At 38.8% G+C, this 20,743-nt stretch overlaps 4 protein-coding genes across 4 annotated transcripts in view; 3 read left to right on the top strand and 1 right to left on the bottom strand.

Moving 5' to 3' along the window:
• Positions 1–5,128, top strand: part of LOC134672681 (zonadhesin-like) — a 70,796-nt gene extending 65,668 nt beyond the window's left edge. The window contains exon 36 of the mRNA XM_063530637.1: positions 4,856–5,128. Coding sequence (XP_063386707.1) covers positions 4,856–5,052 — 197 coding nt within the window. The 3' untranslated portion in view covers positions 5,053–5,128. The remainder of the gene's footprint in view (positions 1–4,855) is intronic.
• Positions 5,129–11,437: 6,309 nt separating this feature from the next.
• LOC134672669 (mucin-6-like) lies at positions 11,438–16,313 on the top strand. The gene is made up of 5 exons (XM_063530628.1): positions 11,438–11,546; positions 13,488–13,670; positions 14,011–14,202; positions 15,448–15,627; positions 16,126–16,313. Exons 1-5 carry the CDS (start codon positions 11,438–11,440, stop codon positions 16,311–16,313), a joined length of 852 nt encoding a protein of 283 aa, XP_063386698.1.
• LOC134676421 (vacuolar protein sorting-associated protein 4) overlaps positions 14,531–20,743 on the top strand; it is a 517,731-nt gene continuing 511,518 nt past the window's right edge. The window contains exon 1 of the mRNA XM_063534825.1: positions 14,531–14,543. The gene's annotated coding sequence lies outside the window, so the exon portion shown is untranslated. The remainder of the gene's footprint in view (positions 14,544–20,743) is intronic.
• The window catches only part of LOC134676185 (cadherin-99C), a 130,611-nt gene continuing 129,084 nt past the window's right edge, over positions 19,217–20,743 (bottom strand). Inside the window, exon 32 of the mRNA XM_063534516.1 lies at positions 19,217–20,586. Within this exon, the coding sequence (XP_063390586.1) occupies positions 20,496–20,586 (91 nt within the window). The 3' untranslated portion in view covers positions 19,217–20,495. The remainder of the gene's footprint in view (positions 20,587–20,743) is intronic.

Here is a 20,743-nt window from a genome sequence, read left to right as displayed (position 1 = left end):
CGCTAGGCTAGTTCACCACATAATTGGTGACCTCCGTTGAGTTGGACAGTTGTGTAACGGACATATTTTAAATTTTACCGTGTAACGGACGTTTTTAAATTCTACCGTGTAACGGCCATTTTTTGAATTTTAATTTGTAACGAACGTTTGTGTTACATATTTTTACAAACATTTATCGAGTTTTATCTTTTAACAAACATTTATTTTTAAAAATTTACAGTTTTAGTTTATAATAGACGTTTTTATTAAATTTAAATCGAGAATGTCTGACGACGAAAGTACGGCACCTCGGGTGGCTGTACAGGTCCCTGGGGCGGGGGCCAGTACCAGTGAGTCGTCCGTTAGCCACATAAGTGTTAAGCCGCCGCCGTTTTATCCGGATAAGCCGACTATGTGGTTCGCTCAGCTAGATGGACAGTTTACGTTGACAAAGATTACGAGCGACACTACCAAGTTTTATCACGCCATATCCGTTTTGGAATATAAATACGCGGTTGAAGTGGAGGACATTATAACCAACCCGCCGGCGAGTGATAAATATGGTACGCTTAAGAGGGAACTTATAGCTCGTTTGTCAAGTTCTAAGCAGGAGCGTTTAAAGCAATTGATGTCGAAAGAGGAGCTTGGTGACAGGAAGCCGAGCCAGTTTCTGCGGCATATCCGGAGCTTAGCGGGTGCAGATTATCCGGATGATTTTATTCGCCATTTGTGGATGAGCCGATTACCTACGGTGTTGCAGAGCATAGTCGCTTACCAGGATAATTTGCCCTTGGATACCGTGGCTCAGATGGCGGACAAGGTGCATGAAGTTACACCGCCCGGACCTGGTTATCAGGTGGCTGCAGCATCGTCGTCGTGCGTTCCTGGGTCTGTAATCGATCAGTTGCACCAGAAAATTGACGCGTTGGCGTCAAGGCTTGACGCGATGTCCACCTCCCGGGGCCGACAGGGCCAGCCCCGGTCGAGGTCCCGCGGCAAGCCACGTAATCGTTCCAGGAGCCGGGCGCGGGCTGGCAAGCCCAGCGGCGACGACCAGCGCCTGTGCTGGTACCACTACAAATATGCGGACAAGGCAGATAAGTGCATTTCCCCCTGTGTGTACTCAAAAAACTAGTAGATCGGTCGCTCGTAGCGGCCAGTGAAAGTGTTCCAGTGTCAAAGCGTTTATTTGTTACTGACGCGAAAACAAAGTTGCAGTTTTTGGTGGACACCGGGTCCGATCTATGTGTTTTCCCGGTTAGTTTTTTGCGTGCGCAACGTCGTCATGTTAAGACTGATTATGAACTTTATGCTGCAAATAACACTACCATTAGCACTTATGGCTGGCTTACTTTGTCGCTTGATTTTAATTTACGCCGTATGTTTTGTTGGCGCTTTGTAATCGCTGATGTGAGCAAACCTATTATCGGGGTGGACTTTCTCTCGTTTTATAATTTGCTTGTCGATGTTCGCTATGCTCGTTTAGTCGACGGAATAACTTTGCTCTCATCAGCCGGTGTGGATGCTTCTGCTTGTGCTTGCGCGCAGATTAAAGTAATTTCTGGTAGTACACCGTTTCATACTTTACTTGAGGAATACCCGGACATTATTAAGCCTGCCGGTAATCCTCAAGAGCGTAAATGTAAACACCAGACGCAGCACTTTATCAAGACTACGCCAGGTGCGCCTGTATTTTCAAGGCCACGGCGTTTGGCACCGGATCGCCTCAAAATCGCGAAGCGGGAATTTGAGGATATGGTGCGTTCGGGTATTGCGCGACGATCGGAGAGTCCTTGGTCGTCTCCGCTGCACTTGGTACCTAAAAAGGACAACGGCTGGCGTCCGTATGGCGATTATCGCGCTCTTAACGCACGGACTATTCCCGATAGGTACCCAGTGCGGCACATCGCTGATTTCTCGCATAATCTTTTTAAATGCAAAGTTTTTAGCAAATTGGATTTAGTGCGCGCATATAATCAGATTCCCGTCGCGCCCGAGGACGTTCCGAAAACGGCAATCACGACACCCTTTGGACTTTTCGAATTCCCATTTATGAGTTTCGGTTTGCGCAATGCCGCGCAAACATTCCAACGGTTTATGGATGAAGTCCTTAGGGGTCTTGATTTCTGTTTTCCATTTATCGATGACGTTTTAGTAGCCTCTGCCAACGACTCAGAACATGAAACGCATTTACGAGCGGTCTTTGAGCGTTTCAATGACCACGGTATTCTGCTTAACGCAAACAAATGCGTGTTTGCGGTACCTGAAGTAGAGTTTTTAGGTTACCTAGTATCGTCGGAGGGTACTAAGCCTATAGGAGCTAGGGTAAAGGCTATCCGAGATTTTCCTAGGCCTAAAACGATTAAGGATCTGAGGCGTTTCCTAGGGGCGCTTAATTTCTACAGGCGATTTATTACTGGTGCTGCTAAATTGCAAGCTCCTCTCCATGCACTGCTAAGTGGTCCAGGGGTGAAGAGCAACAGCCCAGTTGTCTGGACTTCGGAGTCAGAAGAGGCTTTCAATGCTTGCAAGTCAAGTATTGCAAATGCCGCTCTCCTGGCGCATCCGGACCCTTCCGCTCCGCTAGCGGTAGTTACAGACGCTTCAGATTTCGCGATCGGTTCGGTGATTCAGCAGCAGGTCGAAGGGAATTGGCAACCATTGGGATTTTTCTCTCGCAAATTGACACCTGCTCAGACGAGGTATAGCGCCTACGATCGCGAACTTTTAGCCATTTATGAGTCAGTGAAGTATTTTAGATATATGATTGAGTTGAAGCCGTTTTTTATACTCACTGACCATAAACCTATAGTCTCCGCTTTTAAGAAGTCTCTCGATTCGTGTTCTCCGCGGCAATTCCGATACTTAGATTTTATTTCACAATTTACATCGGATATCCGGTATATATCGGGTGAAGAGAACGTCGTCGCGGACTCACTATCGAGGATAGAAGCCATCACAGACGGACTTGACTTACAGGTTTTGGCTACATCACAGGCTACGGATACCGAGCTTCGGGACTTGATTAATGGCGGTTCATCTCTAAATTTAGAAAAAGTTTCATTTGGATCGGTCAAAATATTTTGTGATGTGTCCCAGCCAGCCCCGCGACCCTTCATTACATCGGAGTTCCGGAAACAAGTTTTTGATTCCCTCCATGGGCTCAGTCACCCTAGCGCTAGGAATACTATTAGGTTGGTGACTGAGCGTTACGTGTGGCCAGGGGTTAAGAAAGATTGTAGGATGTGGGCGCGTGCGTGTATTCCGTGCCAGCGGTCTAAAGTTTCACGCCATGTGCACGCCCCGGTTCATGATTTCAAGCCACCCACTGGTAGGTTCTCACACGTTCACGTCGACCTGGTTGGTCCTTTGCCTATGTCGAATGGTTTTAAATACTGCCTCACAGCCGTAGATAGGTTTACGCGTTGGCCTGAGGCAGTACCTTTATATGACATTACGGCAGAAAGTGTTGCCAAAGCTTTTATTTCGACGTGGGTTGCGCGTTTTGGTTGCCCCCAAAATATCACTACTGACAGGGGCAGGCAATTTGACTCCAATTTATTCCGTCAGATAGCAGCAATGACTGGGTCTCGTCACTTGCAAACTACTGCGTATCATCCGGCAGCGAATGGCCTTGTGGAAAGGTTCCACCGCCAACTTAAGGCTGCCATAATGTGCCACGCAGATGACTGTTGGACTGAAACCCTTCCACTAGTACTTTTAGGCATACGTAGTGCGTGGAAGGACGATCTGTCTGCTTCGACCGCCGAGTTAGTTTACGGCGAGCCGTTAAGACTTCCCAGCGACTTATTGCAACCGACACCTGACCAACTGACGGACTATACCGATTTCTTATCGCGATTGCGTCAGCATATGAAAAACTTGCAACCGACAACGGTTGATCGTCATGGTTCTGCCAAAGTTTTTGTGTTTAAGGACTTGGCAACTGCAACTCATGTTTTTGTGAGACAAGATTTTGTTCGTAGGTCGCTTCAGCCACCGTATGCTGGCCCCTACCGAGTAGTTGATAGGTCGGATAAGTATTACAGGGTTGACGTCGCCGGCAGGGAGGTTTCTATTTCCGTTGATAGGTTAAAACCTGCCTACATTCTGTCAGAACCGTCTGGCCCTACCAAAACGTCATCGACCGCATTGCCTAGCTCAGTTGCCGTTCCTTCTGAACCTAAAGTGTCTCGTTCTGGTCGCCATATACGTTTCCCCGATTATTATCGACCTTAAAGGTCTCGGGGGGGCTGATGTGGCGACAGGTGTTTTAATTATTAGTATTTTTATAATTAATATTAACGTACCGTATTCAAATGCAATCGCCGCTCCGCGCGACGCGGGCGCAGCGTAAGAGTACTTGCCTTATCGCTCGGTTCGTTTCGCCGTAGATCGGCGGCCCGAGTGCGCATTCGTGCGCGCTCGGAAATCCCGGTTAGTCGGCATATTACCACTCTCGAGGCTGGACGCATGCGCTCGCGCCGCCTGAGCTAACGGTTAATGCTTACGCGCCGACTCGCTTGCTTTATATACGCTTATAGCTTTTGCTTTTTATGTATACTTTCTTTATGTGCTTTTTCTATCTTCTGTGCTTACTCTGACTTTCTCTTCAACTATACTGTGCTGTGCTTTGTACTCTTACTTCTTTCCTTTGTGTTTGTGACTCTTGTGTGCCGTTATTTGACAATATATAATTAATGTGGAACTAGCTCGTTTCTCTTATCTCGCTAGGCTAGTTCACCACAGATATTATTACTTGTTTATTGCTGACTATTCAGTATTCACACTGTCGGCATAAACTTTTTGCTAGGAGAAAAATTCTTGCAAAGTTAATGCCGTAATAATATTATAAAAAGTCAATTTTTGATTGCAGCGCGTCGCGTCTGTGGTCCTAACGAAGTATTCGACCCATGCCCCCCTACGTGTCCTCCTACGGATAACTGCTCGAACATGTGGTCAAAGTTTGACTGCTCCAAAGCTATCAAGTGCTGCAAGCCTCGGTGTAGTTGCAAATCTGGCTACCTCAGAAAGAATACAGTCTGCGTTCCTACTGAACAATGTTTGACTTAATTAAGGATCGATCACACTGTTACTTGACGCAGCGTAAACGCATTGCCCCGTCTTAAGCTCTGGTTTCCTAGGATAGCGGTGCTAATAATAGCGGCCGTCTCCATACAAAATACTACGACATCCATTATCATATTTAGCCGTATTATTTTGTATGGAGACAGTCGCTATAATTATGACGGCACCGCTATCCTAGGAAAACCGAGCTCGTCGTAGTCGTTGCGTTTTGTGATTGAAACATTTTCATCAACGGTGCGTCAACGTTTTCAAGCCAATGGTGTGATGGATTATTTATTTGGCATTTTCCATTTTTTTGCAACTACTTATTCACACACTATGTTTGTACCGTCTACCACTAACCTGGTCAGTTTAATGTATTGTTGTTAGTAATTGAGTGACTTACTTTTGACATTTCCGGATATTTTTGGCCGTACCGTTTTCTGTGTATTTACATATATTAATATATTAATTTTAAGATACTACAAACAATTTTTAAGGACACAAGAACGATGTAAAACGTAATTAGACACACATATTTATTAAAGTACAACGACTGCGATAAAATTGTAATTGTTCGTATAAAATTTAAATAAAACAAATTAATAAATTACTTACACAAACTGTGTAATTATTTTATTCTTAGTTAACTTTCTTACTAATTTCCCTTATATACTTACACATAGATTATACAGGATGTCCAGTAATTAATGGACAACCTTCTAACCATCGACAGGGCACCTTAGGCTGGTCCAGAAAATGCACTTATAGGTCTAGTAAAAGTTTCGTGGTACCTATTCGAGATAATCGAACTTTTCTGTCTTTTTTACTAGTTACTATACTTCTCTTCAATCGTCATCTAGGCCATATCTTTGTTTGAAGAAATGTAAATAGCATGTGTTTTAGAATCAGTATTAGATAAACTATTTTTAAGAAAGTTGGCCACTCTGTTCTCCATACATTTTTTTTTTTCACCACAAGCGATCAGACTTCTTGAAAATGTTAGACATAACGTAATTTTTTGGATTAAGGTCTTCTAAAAATACACCTTGGCTATGGAAAAATTGTATTGCCTATCGGTTAGCAGGCCTATTTGAGAATATTTTTCAAAAAACACAAGGTAAAAATCTTTTAATTTGTGGCTTAAGCGATCATTACAGTGAAACAAGGAACCAAAATTAGAAAAGTGCGATTATCTCGAAAACCACGAAACTTTTACTAGACCTATTAAGTGCATTTTCTGGACCAGCCTAAGGTGCCCTGTCGATGGTTAGAAGGTTGTCCATTAATTACTGGACACCCTGTAGAAGGATGAGTTTATAAATCCAATAAAAACCGGTTAAGTCGAGTCAACCTCATTGATATTGACCTATATTGTCAAAACATAAGGGCGAAGGATAGTTATTGGATTTGATGGAAGGATGTAATTGATTAAAGGTGCACTTATTACGCCTTGAACACGAATGTTAAACAATAACTATCTCGAAACCAACATAAACGATATACATATTGTATATACCCAGAGATAATTAGACCTAGCTAGATCGATTTTTCGCCCCCGAAAACCGTAGTACGTGTATATTTTAGGGATCTCGGAAACGGCTCTAACAATTTGATTAAATTTGCTATATGAGGGTTTTCTGAGGCGAAAAATCGATCTAGCTAGATCGTATCTCTGGGTTTAGCGCATTGTTGAGTTTTTACAAGCTTTTATTTAGCTTCACCTGTCCGTTGTCTGTCTGTCTGTAATCAAATCTTACAAGTTAAATTTGATCCACTTCCCGGTTCCCGATTTAGCTGAAATTTTGCATGCATGTATAAATCGGATGACAATGCAATATTATGGTACCATCGAGCTGATGTGATGATGGAGACAGGAGGTGGCCATAGGAACTCTGTGATGAAACAACGTAACCTAATTGTGTTATGGGTTTTTAGAATTGTCTCGATGAGTATTAGTTGTCTGTCGTAAGAAAAGTACCTACAGTCAGCGATAAAAGTTTGTAGTTACCAAAAATGAAACTTTTGCCAAAAACTTATTATATATATTTTTTTTTCGAAGAAGAAGAAAGCTCGGTCGCACAGATATTTATTATAATATAACAAAAATCGATTTTAAACTGTTTAAAGTCACGTAACTATAAGTTTAACATCGTAATAAACCTGAAATGAATTGCTTCGTAAAAACATATTTTTGTATACTTAATTACATTTCAGTTGGCAAATATTAGCTATCACTTTAAATGTTCCGTGCATTGTGTGAACAATACACGATGCAGAATATTAATTACATAACACATGATTTTGCAATTACAAAGCACTAAATTATCTATTAGAATACTAACCTATAGACAAAGAGCAGAATAATCACCGCAAAAATTACATTTTGTAGTAGGACAGATTTTCTAAAACGCGAGTCGTCTTATGATTGCTGAATGCTGTTATCTTCTTACTTATATTTTAACATAATATTCCGTAAGTCCTTCGAAATGTGACGATAGTTGATTGTACTTTGTCCTTCTACCTACTTAAACAGTGCCCAATTTATACATCAAACAGTGCTTCTGAAAGCATATGTAGGCACCTACTACAAAAACATCGAAATCACTTTCAAGAGTTCCCTCGATCCCATTCATCCCAGGATCCCATTATCAAATCCAAACCTGATGACATAGTGACCAACTGTGAAGTGTACAGATACCAGTTTTTTTTTTGCTCTTTATGATATCAAAAGTTTGGGGATATGTATAAAACAAAGATTCAGACGAACTCGGAATCTTCTTCTTTTTAAAGTCGGTTAAAAATTATATAAGCTTAGGTGGGGTATAAAGCCGACCACTGACTAACAGGCCGCCGGACGATATCGGTCTGTCAGTTAGAACAAAAATTTGACAGTTCCGAACAACTGACCGGCCGATATCGTCCGGCGGACTGTTAGTCAGTGGTCAGCTTAAGGAAATATGGGGCAAGAGATACTTGTAGGAAAAATGACCAGTTACAAAATATTTTAAGTTATACAGGGCGTCCCACGGCTATGCCACATGGAGGGAAAGTACCCTAAATATTGTAGATGGAACATTTTACTGAAAGAAGACATTATTTTAATTTAAAAAACAATTTAAACTGCATTCATAGATTTTTAAATAATTACATGGTTGAACCGGGAATCGAACCCGCCGCACGAGAAAAAAAATCACCCTGTAGCTTTATCATACCGATCGAAAGGCTTGATCATAAGAATTATTTTTTGCTAAATAACATAGTGTCAGAAATAAAAGGAAGCCCATGAATTTTAACATTTTTAATTCAAAATCAATCAATTTAATTTATCAAATGCTCAAAATGTAGTCTCATTCTGTTGAATACAAAGCCGCACTCTTTTGATTATTTCGCTAAATTTCACATCAAATGTTAAAATTCATGGTCTTCCTTTTGTTTCTGACACTATGTTCTTTAACAAAAAATAATCCTTATGATCAAGCCTTTCGATCGGTATGATAAAGCTACAGGGTGATTTTTTTCTCGTGCGGCGGGTTCGATTCCCGGTTCAACCATGTAATTATTTAAAAATCTATGAATGCAGTTTAAATTGTTTTTTAAATTAAAATAATGTCTTCTTTCAGTAAAATGTTCCATCTACAATATTTAGGGTACTTTCCCTCCATGTGGCATAGCCGTGGGACGCCCTGTATTATGTACCTATTAAAAATTACTTTAAATGATAATAGGTACCTATGAAACATAAAATTTATGTATAAATAAAATTAACTTCAACTTTCCTCATACGATTTCTCTTACTCCGAGCAAAATAAACTGTTTCTCTTTCCCCACCTGACCTTAGGTAAATATTATTCATGCGTCGTACACATATACAGGGTGATTCCGGGGTCGTGGAGCAAGCGATCAAGGCATGATACACAAGCCCATACTGAACAACTTTTACTATGGGACCAACTCCGAAATCGCGAAAAAAAAATTGGTAGTTTCATACATTTCGGCCGATCACTGTATTATGCCTTGATCGCTGGCTTTACTATGGGACCAAATCCGAAATCGCGAAAAAAAACTGGCCTTCCCATAGAACACGACAACATGTGATCGGCCGAAATGTATGAAACTACCAATTTTTTTTTTCGCGATTTCGGAGTTGGTCCCATAGTAAAAGTTGTTCAGTATGGGCTTGTGTATCATGCCTTGATCGCTTGCTCCACGACCCCGGAATCACCCTGTATATATGTCGCTGTTTACTTAAGAAGTGGCACTTTTTGTTTTTGCCGTTACAAAAACACATACGTCACTTTTTAGGGTTTCGTACCCAAAAGGTAAAAACGGGACCCTATTACTAAGACTTCACTGTACGTCTGTCCATCTGTATGTCTGTCACCAGGCTGTAACTCATGAACCGTGATAGCTAGACAATTGAAATGTTCACAGATGCTGTATTCCTGATGTTGCCGCTGTAACAACAAATACAAAAAAAAATACATATTTAAGTGGGGCTCCCATGCAAACGTGATTTTTTTGCCGTTTTTTGCGTTATGATACGGAACCCTTCATGCGCCAGTTCGTCTCGCACTTAGCTGGTTTTTAAGTAAACAGAAACGAGTGTTCTAAAGCGTTATATTTTATTTAAATGGTAATTCTACTTACAACAATGAAGATGTACTATAATTTTCATATAAAAGGGAACACTGAAAGCAATCTTTACTGATAAAGTACTTGTGGGATAGAGCGGACGTCAGGATCATGCGCTGGGGAACAGTAGTATTGATGGCAGGAGCTCTGTCAGGAGTTCTAACTCAGTCGGAAGATTCTGTTGCTGAATTACAACGCTGTAAGTTTCATTTATATTGCATCAACAAGAAGCTTGTAAAAATACCACTACTGGGCAAAGGTCTTTTTCATTTACGGCTGAGATTTGGTATTGGCCAGCGATCCATTGTCACTTATTATCAGGCCGCAATACCCACGAAACCTAATAACGCCCCTGCGTCTTCATTGAACTACGCATTCGAAAATTATTTGAATATTTGATAACATGTACCTACATCGTTGACCTGTTGTCCTCCGAGCGTTAGTGACGCTCTCAGTTTCAGCTTGCGCAAAAATGCTAATATGTCCGGACGTTGTTTGCTACAGGGACAAAATTCTCAACAGTATCTCGATATTCGACGATTTTTTGATTAACAGTAGATTGTTAACTAATAGGCCAAGCAATAAGAAAGTATAGAGGGAAATTCTAGGAGCTCAATTTTTGACTCCGTAACTTTGTTTGGACTAGTTAGGAGGTGAACATATCAAAAGTCCCCGGCTGTAGCCCCGGTGCTGGGGGGAAGAGGGGGGAAAGAAGGTCCCATTTTTCGGTTTTTCACTTATATCCTGGAAACTTTGCGTCTTAGCGACATGACTACTAAGACAAACCAAAAGCTGATAAAATTTGTTACAAGTTTTATTCAGTCAAGTTTTTCGATATCTTGAATTGTTTTTGAGATATCCGATCTTGAAAGTTTATTTAGGGCTTTCAATTTCATCTTGATATCTACATCAGCAGAGATATATATATAACTCCGTATAAGATAAATAAAGTCTAAGAAAAAAACGTGCCTCGGATATAAAGAATAAAGTCATTCTCGAATAGATGGCGCCATTATAATTTATACCTTTGGCCTATTCTCGGCTAGATGGCGTTGAGAACACCGTTTGATATTTAACAATTTTAACACATATCAGTGAAAGAACATGGGTCAGTATGGAACAATAAAAATTAAAAATCATTTATCCGTAAACATATTTTGATTAATTTATACATTTTCAAATTTATTTTAAGTTTTAATCGTGTGTCGATAGATGGCAGTAAATGGACCGTGACTACAAAATTTACTTCGACAATAGCCCTCTAGACATCTATTTTTTTTGCTCTAACAAAACGCGTCTGTTACGATCAGCACAGATATGGCCGCTAGGTGGCGACAGCGCCACGCGCGGCTTATGGCAAACCCCAAAATTGGGGCCGAACGGATGTACTTTTAGCTACCTGTAGCAAAGCGACGAAATCGCGGAGTGAGACACGCCTGACTAAGGGATGAAAGGTATCAGAATTAAGAATAAGAATAAGAATAAGAGATGTTTATTAGCACAAATAATAATAACTAATAACACAAAACTAAAATTCAATTACATAAATATTTGTGCCAAAAGGTCCTCACTCAGCTTATTGTCACGTTGTGTATCCTAGGACACAACAATTGAGTGCCTTTCACCCGAGTTAAATACTCTACGTTTCATTTGGAATACTTAATTATTTGCAGCGCCTCCGCCGCCAAAACCATGTTGCAGAAAAAATGAACACTTTGAATCTAATAGCAATAGATGCCAGATAACGTGTGACAACATGGAGTTTGAACATGTGATGGGGGCTTGTGTGCCCAATAGCGCATGTTACTGTAATAACGGATACGTTAGGGACAAGAATGGAGTCTGTATTAAAAGAGAAAATTGCCGTAAGTACCTTAACATTTCTAATATCTAAATGCACGCGCCAAATTAAAGACAACTATTAATTACACAATTGTAGATACAATTGTAGATAATTTATTGGAATTTTGTAGATTTTTCTGTAAAACCAACAGATTTTCTAAAAATAGAAAACTGAAAATTGAGACACATAAATAGAGGAAGGGGGGAAACAACCACATAGGGGGTTGGGACTGTAAGTAGTAGGTACCTTTTTGTAATGAGTGAGAGACAGAACCCGGATTACTATTCGAAATGCTTTTTTTTGTAAACCTGAAAGTATTTTTATCTACACACATCGTATTAGTGCTCTATAATAAGGACTGTATCGTTTATTATAAATACAGATAAAACCTGGTCTAACTGTTGACGTGTGTATTATTTTGTATTACTATGTTCTTAAGGTATAATCTGGGGGTATTTTTAAGACATATCTGATATAAGAATGTTTTACATTTATTTTATTTTGGGGACTTTATGATGATTTTAATACCTTCTAGCAAATGTAATTCGGACAAGCCTATCGAGCTTAATTTGAGACTATTTCACCGATTCCTTAGTACGATTTAAAGAAACAAAAGGTTAATATGCTGCCAAAATATGCCATCTAAGTGTCCTTTTCATGATTGCTCAATTGAACATCCACAGAATAAATGTGGTGTATTTTATCTTTACATGAAAACGACTTTTTATGCAACATTTTGGATTCCCGTCAATTTCTGACGCCAGGGAAATGACGGAAACAGCTAAAAGAATCTACCGAAATCCAAAGCCTAACGGACATTCATGGCGTTGAACCATGGCTAGAACAGGTCGATAGAAACGCTCCATGATGGTTATATTGTATACCAAAGTCGGGGTTGTCGTAAGTAACATGCCATATTTTCAAAAAGGCCACCAAGCACAGATCCAAAACTTTTTTTCCAACTAAAAGAAATGATTAGACTATGCCCAGATGTTTCGCTTTACGAATCATATGTAATTGCTGTTCACATAGTACGATTTTTTTTGTGTAATACTTATCTTGTTCGCAAACCGTAAATTTTCTTGTAGTATTTGTCCGAAATCGTTGTAGTTACTCGGGAGGATTGGGTAAATATTGTCCAAACCATATGCTTTACGTGATCTCCCAGGACGAAATGTTACTTATTATTAAAGCACTAATTAAACTATATGTGTAATTTTTTAATAAAAACATAATACCAGAAAAAACGGCTAAGTAAAGTTGTATTTATAATAAACGATACAGTCCTTACGTTCAGAAACCGTAGGAAATGACAAGCTTTATTACAACCAATTTTACTATGAGAACTTTCTTATCTGTGGTAGTAGGAAAATTTGTACTTTAATGTACATAACGTTATAGATTTTTGTAGGTTATGAGTTTAAATTTGGAACAGCAGTCAAAATTCAAGTAGGTCTCTATTCTAGTATCCATAGATATTAAAACAGTTATCGATACGAAACGTCAATTTAGTATGTTTTTTAAATATAAACCGCACGACATTTGATCTCGAGTGACATGAGAATAGGGACTTCATTCTTTTGTCTAGAATTAAAAAAAAACTAAGGATGTGTGACATGCGTGAAAAAAGTTTTCATTCACCACCATTTGACGTACAGTTTATCTTTTAGTTAGTTTTAAGTATGTGTTTAGATAAAGTAGTGTATGTAACTGTACATAATTAGGCATTAAAACACTCGTGTGATCCTATTAAGAAACTCACTAACGTTCGTTTCTTAAACCCACACTCGTATTTTAATGCCTCTCATTATGTAGCAGTCACATAAACTACTATTAAAGACCTATCAAACGATGTACCGCGTGTTGATTTTTATACTTTATTCCCTTTTAATTACATATACTAAGGTAAAATCCGAAAAAAGTATGTACATATAAGTAAATTATTATTTTATTTTGTGTTCAGCGGCACCGCCGAAATGCGGCAAGGGCGAGGAGTGGAGCGACTGCGGCTCTTCGTGCCCGAAGTCTTGCGACAACAGAGACAACACGTGTCTGATGTGTACGATGAATTGCGTGCCCGGCTGCTACTGCGCCGGCACGACCATCAGAGGACCGAATAACACTTGCGTTGAACCTAAAGACTGCCGTAAGTAGGCTTTGATGGTAATAACTCATTATTAGTGGCGGCGCGTTAATAAAAGCCGATTCCCACCGGCTTGCCTGTTTTGGACGTTTGAGCAGAGTTGTAAAGGAAATATGTAAGCCAAATTAGGCGGCTTGCCTATGGATATATTTGACGCGCCGCCACTGTCAATCATTAGCCCAAGTATATAGATTGAATTTAGGTAAGTACTTCTTAGATTTAAAAAATGATGAATACAGATGCAAATTAAACGCAGACAGTTCTTATTTTTTATGGGATTCCTCTAATGTAACCAAAGGGTACACAAATTATCACAGTACCTTACATTCTAGCTTTTTTTCAGCTAAGCGCACGTGCACCGGCGATAACGAATATTTCGACCCTTGTCCTCCAACATGTCCTAGGGGCGAAAAATGTGAGAACTTGTGGTCTAAAATACCATGCACGCCTATAGACTGCTGTGACCCTCAATGTCGATGCAAGACCGGATACTTCAGAAATGATCAAAATAAATGTGTCACCGCCAAAGAATGCGGTAAGTGCGTTTTCATAAGAATATTTTACCTGTCTTCATATTTTTTTCGTGTTTCTCTTAATTAAAAAAAAATCTGCTTACTTAGTTAAAATGTTGTGTTCCTCATACTTTGTAATTAAAGAAACGTTTTTAAATGTCACTACTTCGATGAATCAGTTTTGCTCTTCACATATTTCCACTTTAATGGGAGCCGGCCATGCAATTCTGAGTTAATTAACTTATCATTTTTATGGTATATATATATAGGTACTTAATGAAATAACCGGAATAATGGATATGTCGTTATTTATTATTTACCTACTTATTTTTGGCGAGATAACATACTTAACTATTTGTTAATAGTACCTACTTACTTATAAATTGTTTTAATTACGTATCTTTCTTAGAGAACCCTACCCAATGTGGGCCTAACGAAGTTTCGACGGATTGTTACAACGACTGTCAAAAGACATGCAAGAACAGATTCAAAAGCGATGGCAAAGTGTGTGCCCTCGTATGTAAAGGATCTGGTTGCGTATGCAAAGCAGACTACCTGAGGCATGACAATGGTACTTGTGTACCCAAGTATGAATGCTGTAAGTTGAACTTAATAATGTACTATTACATATTAAGATTTCAGTTTGTTTACAGGATAACTTTTCGTAATAGGAAGGTAATAATTTAGGAGTCGTCTGATTGTCGAATCATAACGCCTGTGCCAGCATGGGTCGGTTTTCCTTTTATGACATTGTTAGTTTGGTTTCTGGTTAACTCATGTGCCGAATGCCAGCATTAGGGAAGAATAGGTTTCCACTAACTAAATCTTAACAAATCATTTTGATCTCAAAAATACTTACGTTGACAAATAATTTTCAATGCTGCATATTGTTGATTATTTTCACAAACGTGTAGGTTCGTTGTGCATCAAAGTTGAAGCCAGATATTTTGAAGATAAGGGTAACATTCCATTTCCAACGACAGCTGCACTACTGTCAATTTTACTATGGAAATTGACAATGACAGCGACGCGTTCAGTACCGGTAGTGCAGCTGCGGTTAGAAATGGAATGTTACCATAATTCGTGTTTTTAAGTTATTCATTTAAGTAGCTAGTTTTCATTTTTAATGCCATTTTGTAAAAATTCTTTAAAATTACAACGTATTTTTGGGCCACCAGTAATTGTAGGTATCAGTCAAAGTTGCGAGCTATGTAGGTAGGTACGTATATATATATATGACTGGCCAGTACTTAACTTTTTTTTATCAGCCCCAGCAGAGTGCGATAAGGGAAAGGTGTACAGCGAATGCGGTTCGTCGTGTCCTCCATCGTGCGAGAACAGAGGGAACACGTGTCTGGTGTGCACGGCGCAGTGCGTGCCCGGCTGCTTCTGCGCAAAGGGGACCATCAGAGCACCGAACAACACTTGCGTGAAACCGGACAATTGCCGTAAATATCTACAATCTCTACAGAAAAGTTCAAGTTGATGCATTTTGGCTATGCGTGAAGTACCGGGCTAGTCCCAGCTGTTACCACCAAGTTACCACTGCAGCAGCTGGAATTCTTATCTCTTCTGTTACCACTAGGAAGAACTGAGAAAAAAAATACACTTTAATGAATTTGAATACTTAACATGAAATGAAAATAATTTATTTAAAAGAACACTATCTTACATTTAACAGATGTTAAACGTGTTATGTGACGTAGGTAGTTATGCAATTGGTTGTCCCAACGAGGATACCACTCAGCATATATGTGTCGGAGCGCTAATTATAAGTGCATCCACGCTGATTTTCAGTGGACCCTTAAACAATTAATTTTATCAATTTTCCCTGTTTTGTACTAAAATGATATTTTGTTTGGCAACATAGTTTACATTTAGGTATAGGTACATCACGAGAAACAATTTGAGAACAGACAGACTGATATGTAATTGTTGATGTTTAGCTCGACCCCACTGCGGCCCCAACGAAGAGTTCGTCAAGTGCCCGCCAACGTGCCCAAGAACCGATGAGTGCAAGAACCTCTGGTCTAAAGTACCTTGCACGCCAATAGACTGCTGCCATCCTCAGTGTCGCTGCAAGTCTGGCTTCTACAGGAAGAACGGTGTTTGCGTTAGAGCTAAGGAGTGTTAGTAGTAGGTAAGTCTGAGTCTCGTGTTTTTCGAGTGAAACTGACTTTCTATATATATACATAACATGTTACAGCCCAGATTAGAAAACATGACTGGGTCAAAAAAATACCTACAAACCAGAATCATGCAAATAGTAGCAGCGCAGCGAGAGTATCAACTAAAGTATTAAGGAACAAGATTTCATTACATAGTTGAGATGCTTTATGAACTTATATGACCACTTTTTTACGAACTGTGTTTTCCTGACTGTACAAAATGGCATTACTTTAGGTAATGATGCCTAAAAGAACAGTATTTCTTAACTTGAAGAGTTTTACCGTGGTTATAATAAATAATATATTAGGTACATAGAGAACTCTATGAGGCAATTTTCGGAAAAAACCTTCTGATCAGTAATTTACTTAAATAACAAATGGTCTATTTTTAGTTCGACGACATGTAACGACGCGATGCCTGAAGAAGAGTGAGCTGAAGCGTCGTCAAGTTCTACGAAATTATGACAGCAGCCAACACATTGCTTGCTTTGAAATAAATTTTTAACATGTTTCCATTGGTTTTTCTTAAATACTACACTGAATAATGTTCAGTTCATTGTACCCAACCAACCAAAATAGAACCAGCAAGAAGCATATTAAATAACTAGTAGTTCGCCCCGAACTGTGAACTCGCGGTAGGCCAAAAAGATCAATTGAATGCAGTGCTACTTAGTCCGAGATGGGCATTTCGTAATTGATTCCTGATTACACGATTACTTGAAATTACTTTGTAAACTGATTACCGATTCCCAGATTACTTTGTAATCTAACAATACCGAATTACTAAGTACCTACAATTCCATTTGAGGAATCAGGAATAAATTTTTCGAATATTGCAATTACTAGTAATTGGAATCAATGTCGATTCCTCATTACAGGTATATATTACTTGATTCCTTTCAGATTACATTTCGTACTACTACTATCAAAAGTACATTTCGATAGTTAGATATTGATGTTGTTGACTTACTAGGATACCTTAATTGTAACAGGTGTGCAGATTTCGAAAGTGATGACCATGATCAATACAACGACATCCATGACGACTTTTAAGACATACTGCATGGCCGCTATTTTGGATTCCAAAATGGTCATCATTTTCGAAATCTGCGCCCCCTAAAACCTATAAAACGACATCCATCACGACTTTTATGACAAAGTGCATGGCCGCCATTTTGGAATCCAAAATGGTCATCATTTTCGACATCTGCGCCCCCTAAAACCTATAAAACGACACCCATGACGACTTTTATGACATAGTTCATGATCGCCATTTTGGAATCCAAAATGGTCATCATTTTCGAAATCTGCGCCCCCTATAACCTATAAAAAGACACCCATGACGTCTTTTATGACATAGTGCATGGCCGCCATTTTGGAATCCAAAATGGTCATTATTTTCGAAATCTGCGCCCCCAAAAACCTATAAAACGACACCCATGACGACTTTTATGACATAGTGCAGGGCCGCCATTTTTGAATCCTAAATGGTCATAATTTTCGAAATCTGCGCCCCCCAAAACCTATAAAACGACATCCATGACGACTTTTATGACACAGTGCATGGCCGCTATTTTGAAATCCAAAATGGTCATCATTTTCGAAATCTGCGCCCCCTAAAACCTATAAAACGACACCCATGTCGACTTTTATGACATAGTGCATGGCCGCCATTTTGGAATCCAAAATGGTCATCACTTTCGAAATATGCACCCCCTAAAACCTATAAAACGACACCCATGACGACTTTTATGACATAGTGCATGGCCGCCATTTTGGAATCCAAAATGGTCATAATTTTCGAAATCTGCGCCCCCTAAAACCTATAAATCGACACCCATGACGACTTTTATGATATAGTGCATGGCCGCCATTTCGGAATCCAAAATGGTCATCATTTTCGAAATCTGCGCCCCCTAAAACCTATAAATCGACACCCATGACAACTTTTATGACATAGTGCACGGCCGCCATTTTGAAATCCAAAATGGTTATCATTTTCGAAATCTGCGCCCCCAAAAACCTATAAAACGACATCCATGACGACTTTTATGACATAGTGCATGGCCGCCATCTTGGATTCCAAAATTGTCATCATTTTTGAAAAAATCTTATATAAAAAAAGAAACAATATTATAAATGTGTACCAAATCGAGCACTTTCATTTGATACCGTACTCGACCATACTTTCTTGCAATTAAAATGATCAGAATAGCAAGACCCCTCACAAATGGCTTTTTTAGCATTTTAAGGTCTTCTAGCTCAATAACATCTTGTTCAAGCCTGCTCAAAAATTAATGACTAAAATATAATGCCCTCAACTACACGTTTACCCAATTTCATTTAAATTAGAACAAATTTACTTAAGTTCTTGAGTATCAAACTATCTTCTGACAGTTCAGCTTAAAAACAACGAAATGCCGGGACGTGCCGCTAGCCAGCCGCGTGATCCAAGTCGAATGTAAGAACTTCGCTTCGCTTCGCTCGCTCGTTCGATTACATTGTTTTATTATCTCTCCTTTAAATCATTTTGTTTTCTAGAACTCTGTATCAGAATATTCAGAATTTCCACAGCCATTCATTATTTGTGTTCAAGTAGCTACGATAAGCTTATCGTATAGGTAAGTGTGTGCACCTAACAGTGGCGGATTTGCAGTCTTTGCCGCCCTAGGCCCCAGGCCCTACAGCCGCCCCTTTCGCAGTACCCATCATATTGACTACATTTCAAGTTATTTCTTGTTATCATCAGCGAATTTTTTGTCACAATTTGCCGCCCTAAGCCCGGGTCTACATGGCCTTAGAGAAATCCGCCACTGGCACCTAACTATTAAATGAAGAAAAAAGTTGGGAACGTAAATAAAAAAATACAGAAAATAAAATTAATTTATTTAAAGAATTATATTAACAATCTATTCTACAATAGTAATATAATACAATCTTTTAATTTCCATGATAACTTAAGCTTTAATACATTTACAAATTTATACAAAGGATTTCATAGGTAACATTTTACAATCCTAGCCAATATAATAAATAGGTGTTAAAATCGTAATAATTACGTAATTGTTGTAATTTTTTGGCACAAAGCACATTTTAGAGCCATTTTCTTTTAAGTAAATACAATTCCAGAGTTAATAAACTGAACCTCATAGCGAAACCATAAAGCCTTGCTGTATGAACAACTCATACAATTCTCAAAGGAATTTCGCTGCAGGTTAACTCATACTATACAGTCAACTGTAAAAATATGGGTGTACAAATCATCTCAAAAATATGTCCCATAACCTTATATCAGTATTGAGAACTATGGGACATATTTTTGAGTAAGTTGTCTACACCCATATTTTTACAGTTGACTGTGGGTATACTGATTTTAAACCAATAGCAATACGGCCGATGTAAATGCAATACATAGTCTGTTTAGGTAATTCAGGTTTATTTTAATATCCCGCGTAGGTGACTGTGACATGTATAAAAAACTGAGCATTATTCCATTCATAATACTAAAAGTTAATTTTTCTGAATTAAATTAAATCTATGTTTATAAGTAACTGGCACAAAATTCATAAAAAAATAAATACCTCAAGTTCGGCAGTAAGGTTCACAAAAAATACTATATATTTTTTTATTTAATGAAAAAATTATGACCCTTGTTATTAATCAATTAAGAAATGGACGGACAGTTATTATATCACCAGATGGCACACGCCAACATATCGAGGCAACCAAGATAAACAACGATGTTTCAAATGATTGCGCCTGTCTCTCCTTCAGGTACCCTTGCTAATATTATACACATTATGAAAATAATGCCTCTATTTACAATTATAAAATACCTATTATGCACATATTATTCTCCAATACAAAAGACTAGCCTTTGCTAAGTAAGTACACTTATGACGTATAAACATATCTAAAAATTCGTTATTCACATTAATTTCTAGCTTGAAGCATATTCAGTCGTATTCTGTATCTCACCTCGCACAATAATAATTAATATTCGTTGAACACAAAATATAATTCTACGTATAATTTCTTGTTCTATGTATTATGGACGGACGGTCACCTTGTCTCTCTTAAAGTTTGAGATTCACTATAAAAGTCCATTGATGAAGAAAACTTGAAATCCAAGATCAAGAATTCATATTCTATAGCTCGGTAGTTGTTTCCACTGGCGAATCGTAAGCGTAGCCAGTGATATTTCTCTTTCCAAACGTCACGTTGTCATTATCAGTCGATCTGCGAACAAAAACACATTAATTTAACCCACAAAGTTGGAAATGAAACTACGAATATTATTACTTAGTAACTTATTAGAAGTTATTACTAAAATGCGACGTCAGCAAAGTTGGTAACTAATATCAGCAAACAGAAACCGGCCCAAGTGAATAAATAA

The sequence above is a fragment of the Cydia fagiglandana genome, chromosome 2 (genome assembly GCF_963556715.1).
Source record: "Cydia fagiglandana chromosome 2, ilCydFagi1.1, whole genome shotgun sequence".
Classification (NCBI taxonomy): Eukaryota; Metazoa; Arthropoda; class Insecta; order Lepidoptera; family Tortricidae; genus Cydia; species Cydia fagiglandana.
The sequence above is the reverse complement of the archived record's forward strand: the minus strand, read 5'-3'. Positions and strand labels throughout refer to the sequence as shown.

Excerpts from the sequence above, each read along its gene's own strand:
- LOC134672669 (XM_063530628.1), top strand. The coding sequence starts at position 11,438 with ATGGAGTTTGAACATGTGATGGGGGCTTGTGTGCCCAATAGCGCATGT. Across the intron at positions 14,203-15,447 it reads TGTCACCGCCAAAGAATGCG|CCCCAGCAGAGTGCGATAAG; the intron begins GTAAGTGCGTTT and ends TTTTTTTATCAG. Across the intron at positions 15,628-16,125 it reads CGTGAAACCGGACAATTGCC|CTCGACCCCACTGCGGCCCC; the intron begins GTAAATATCTAC and ends GTTGATGTTTAG.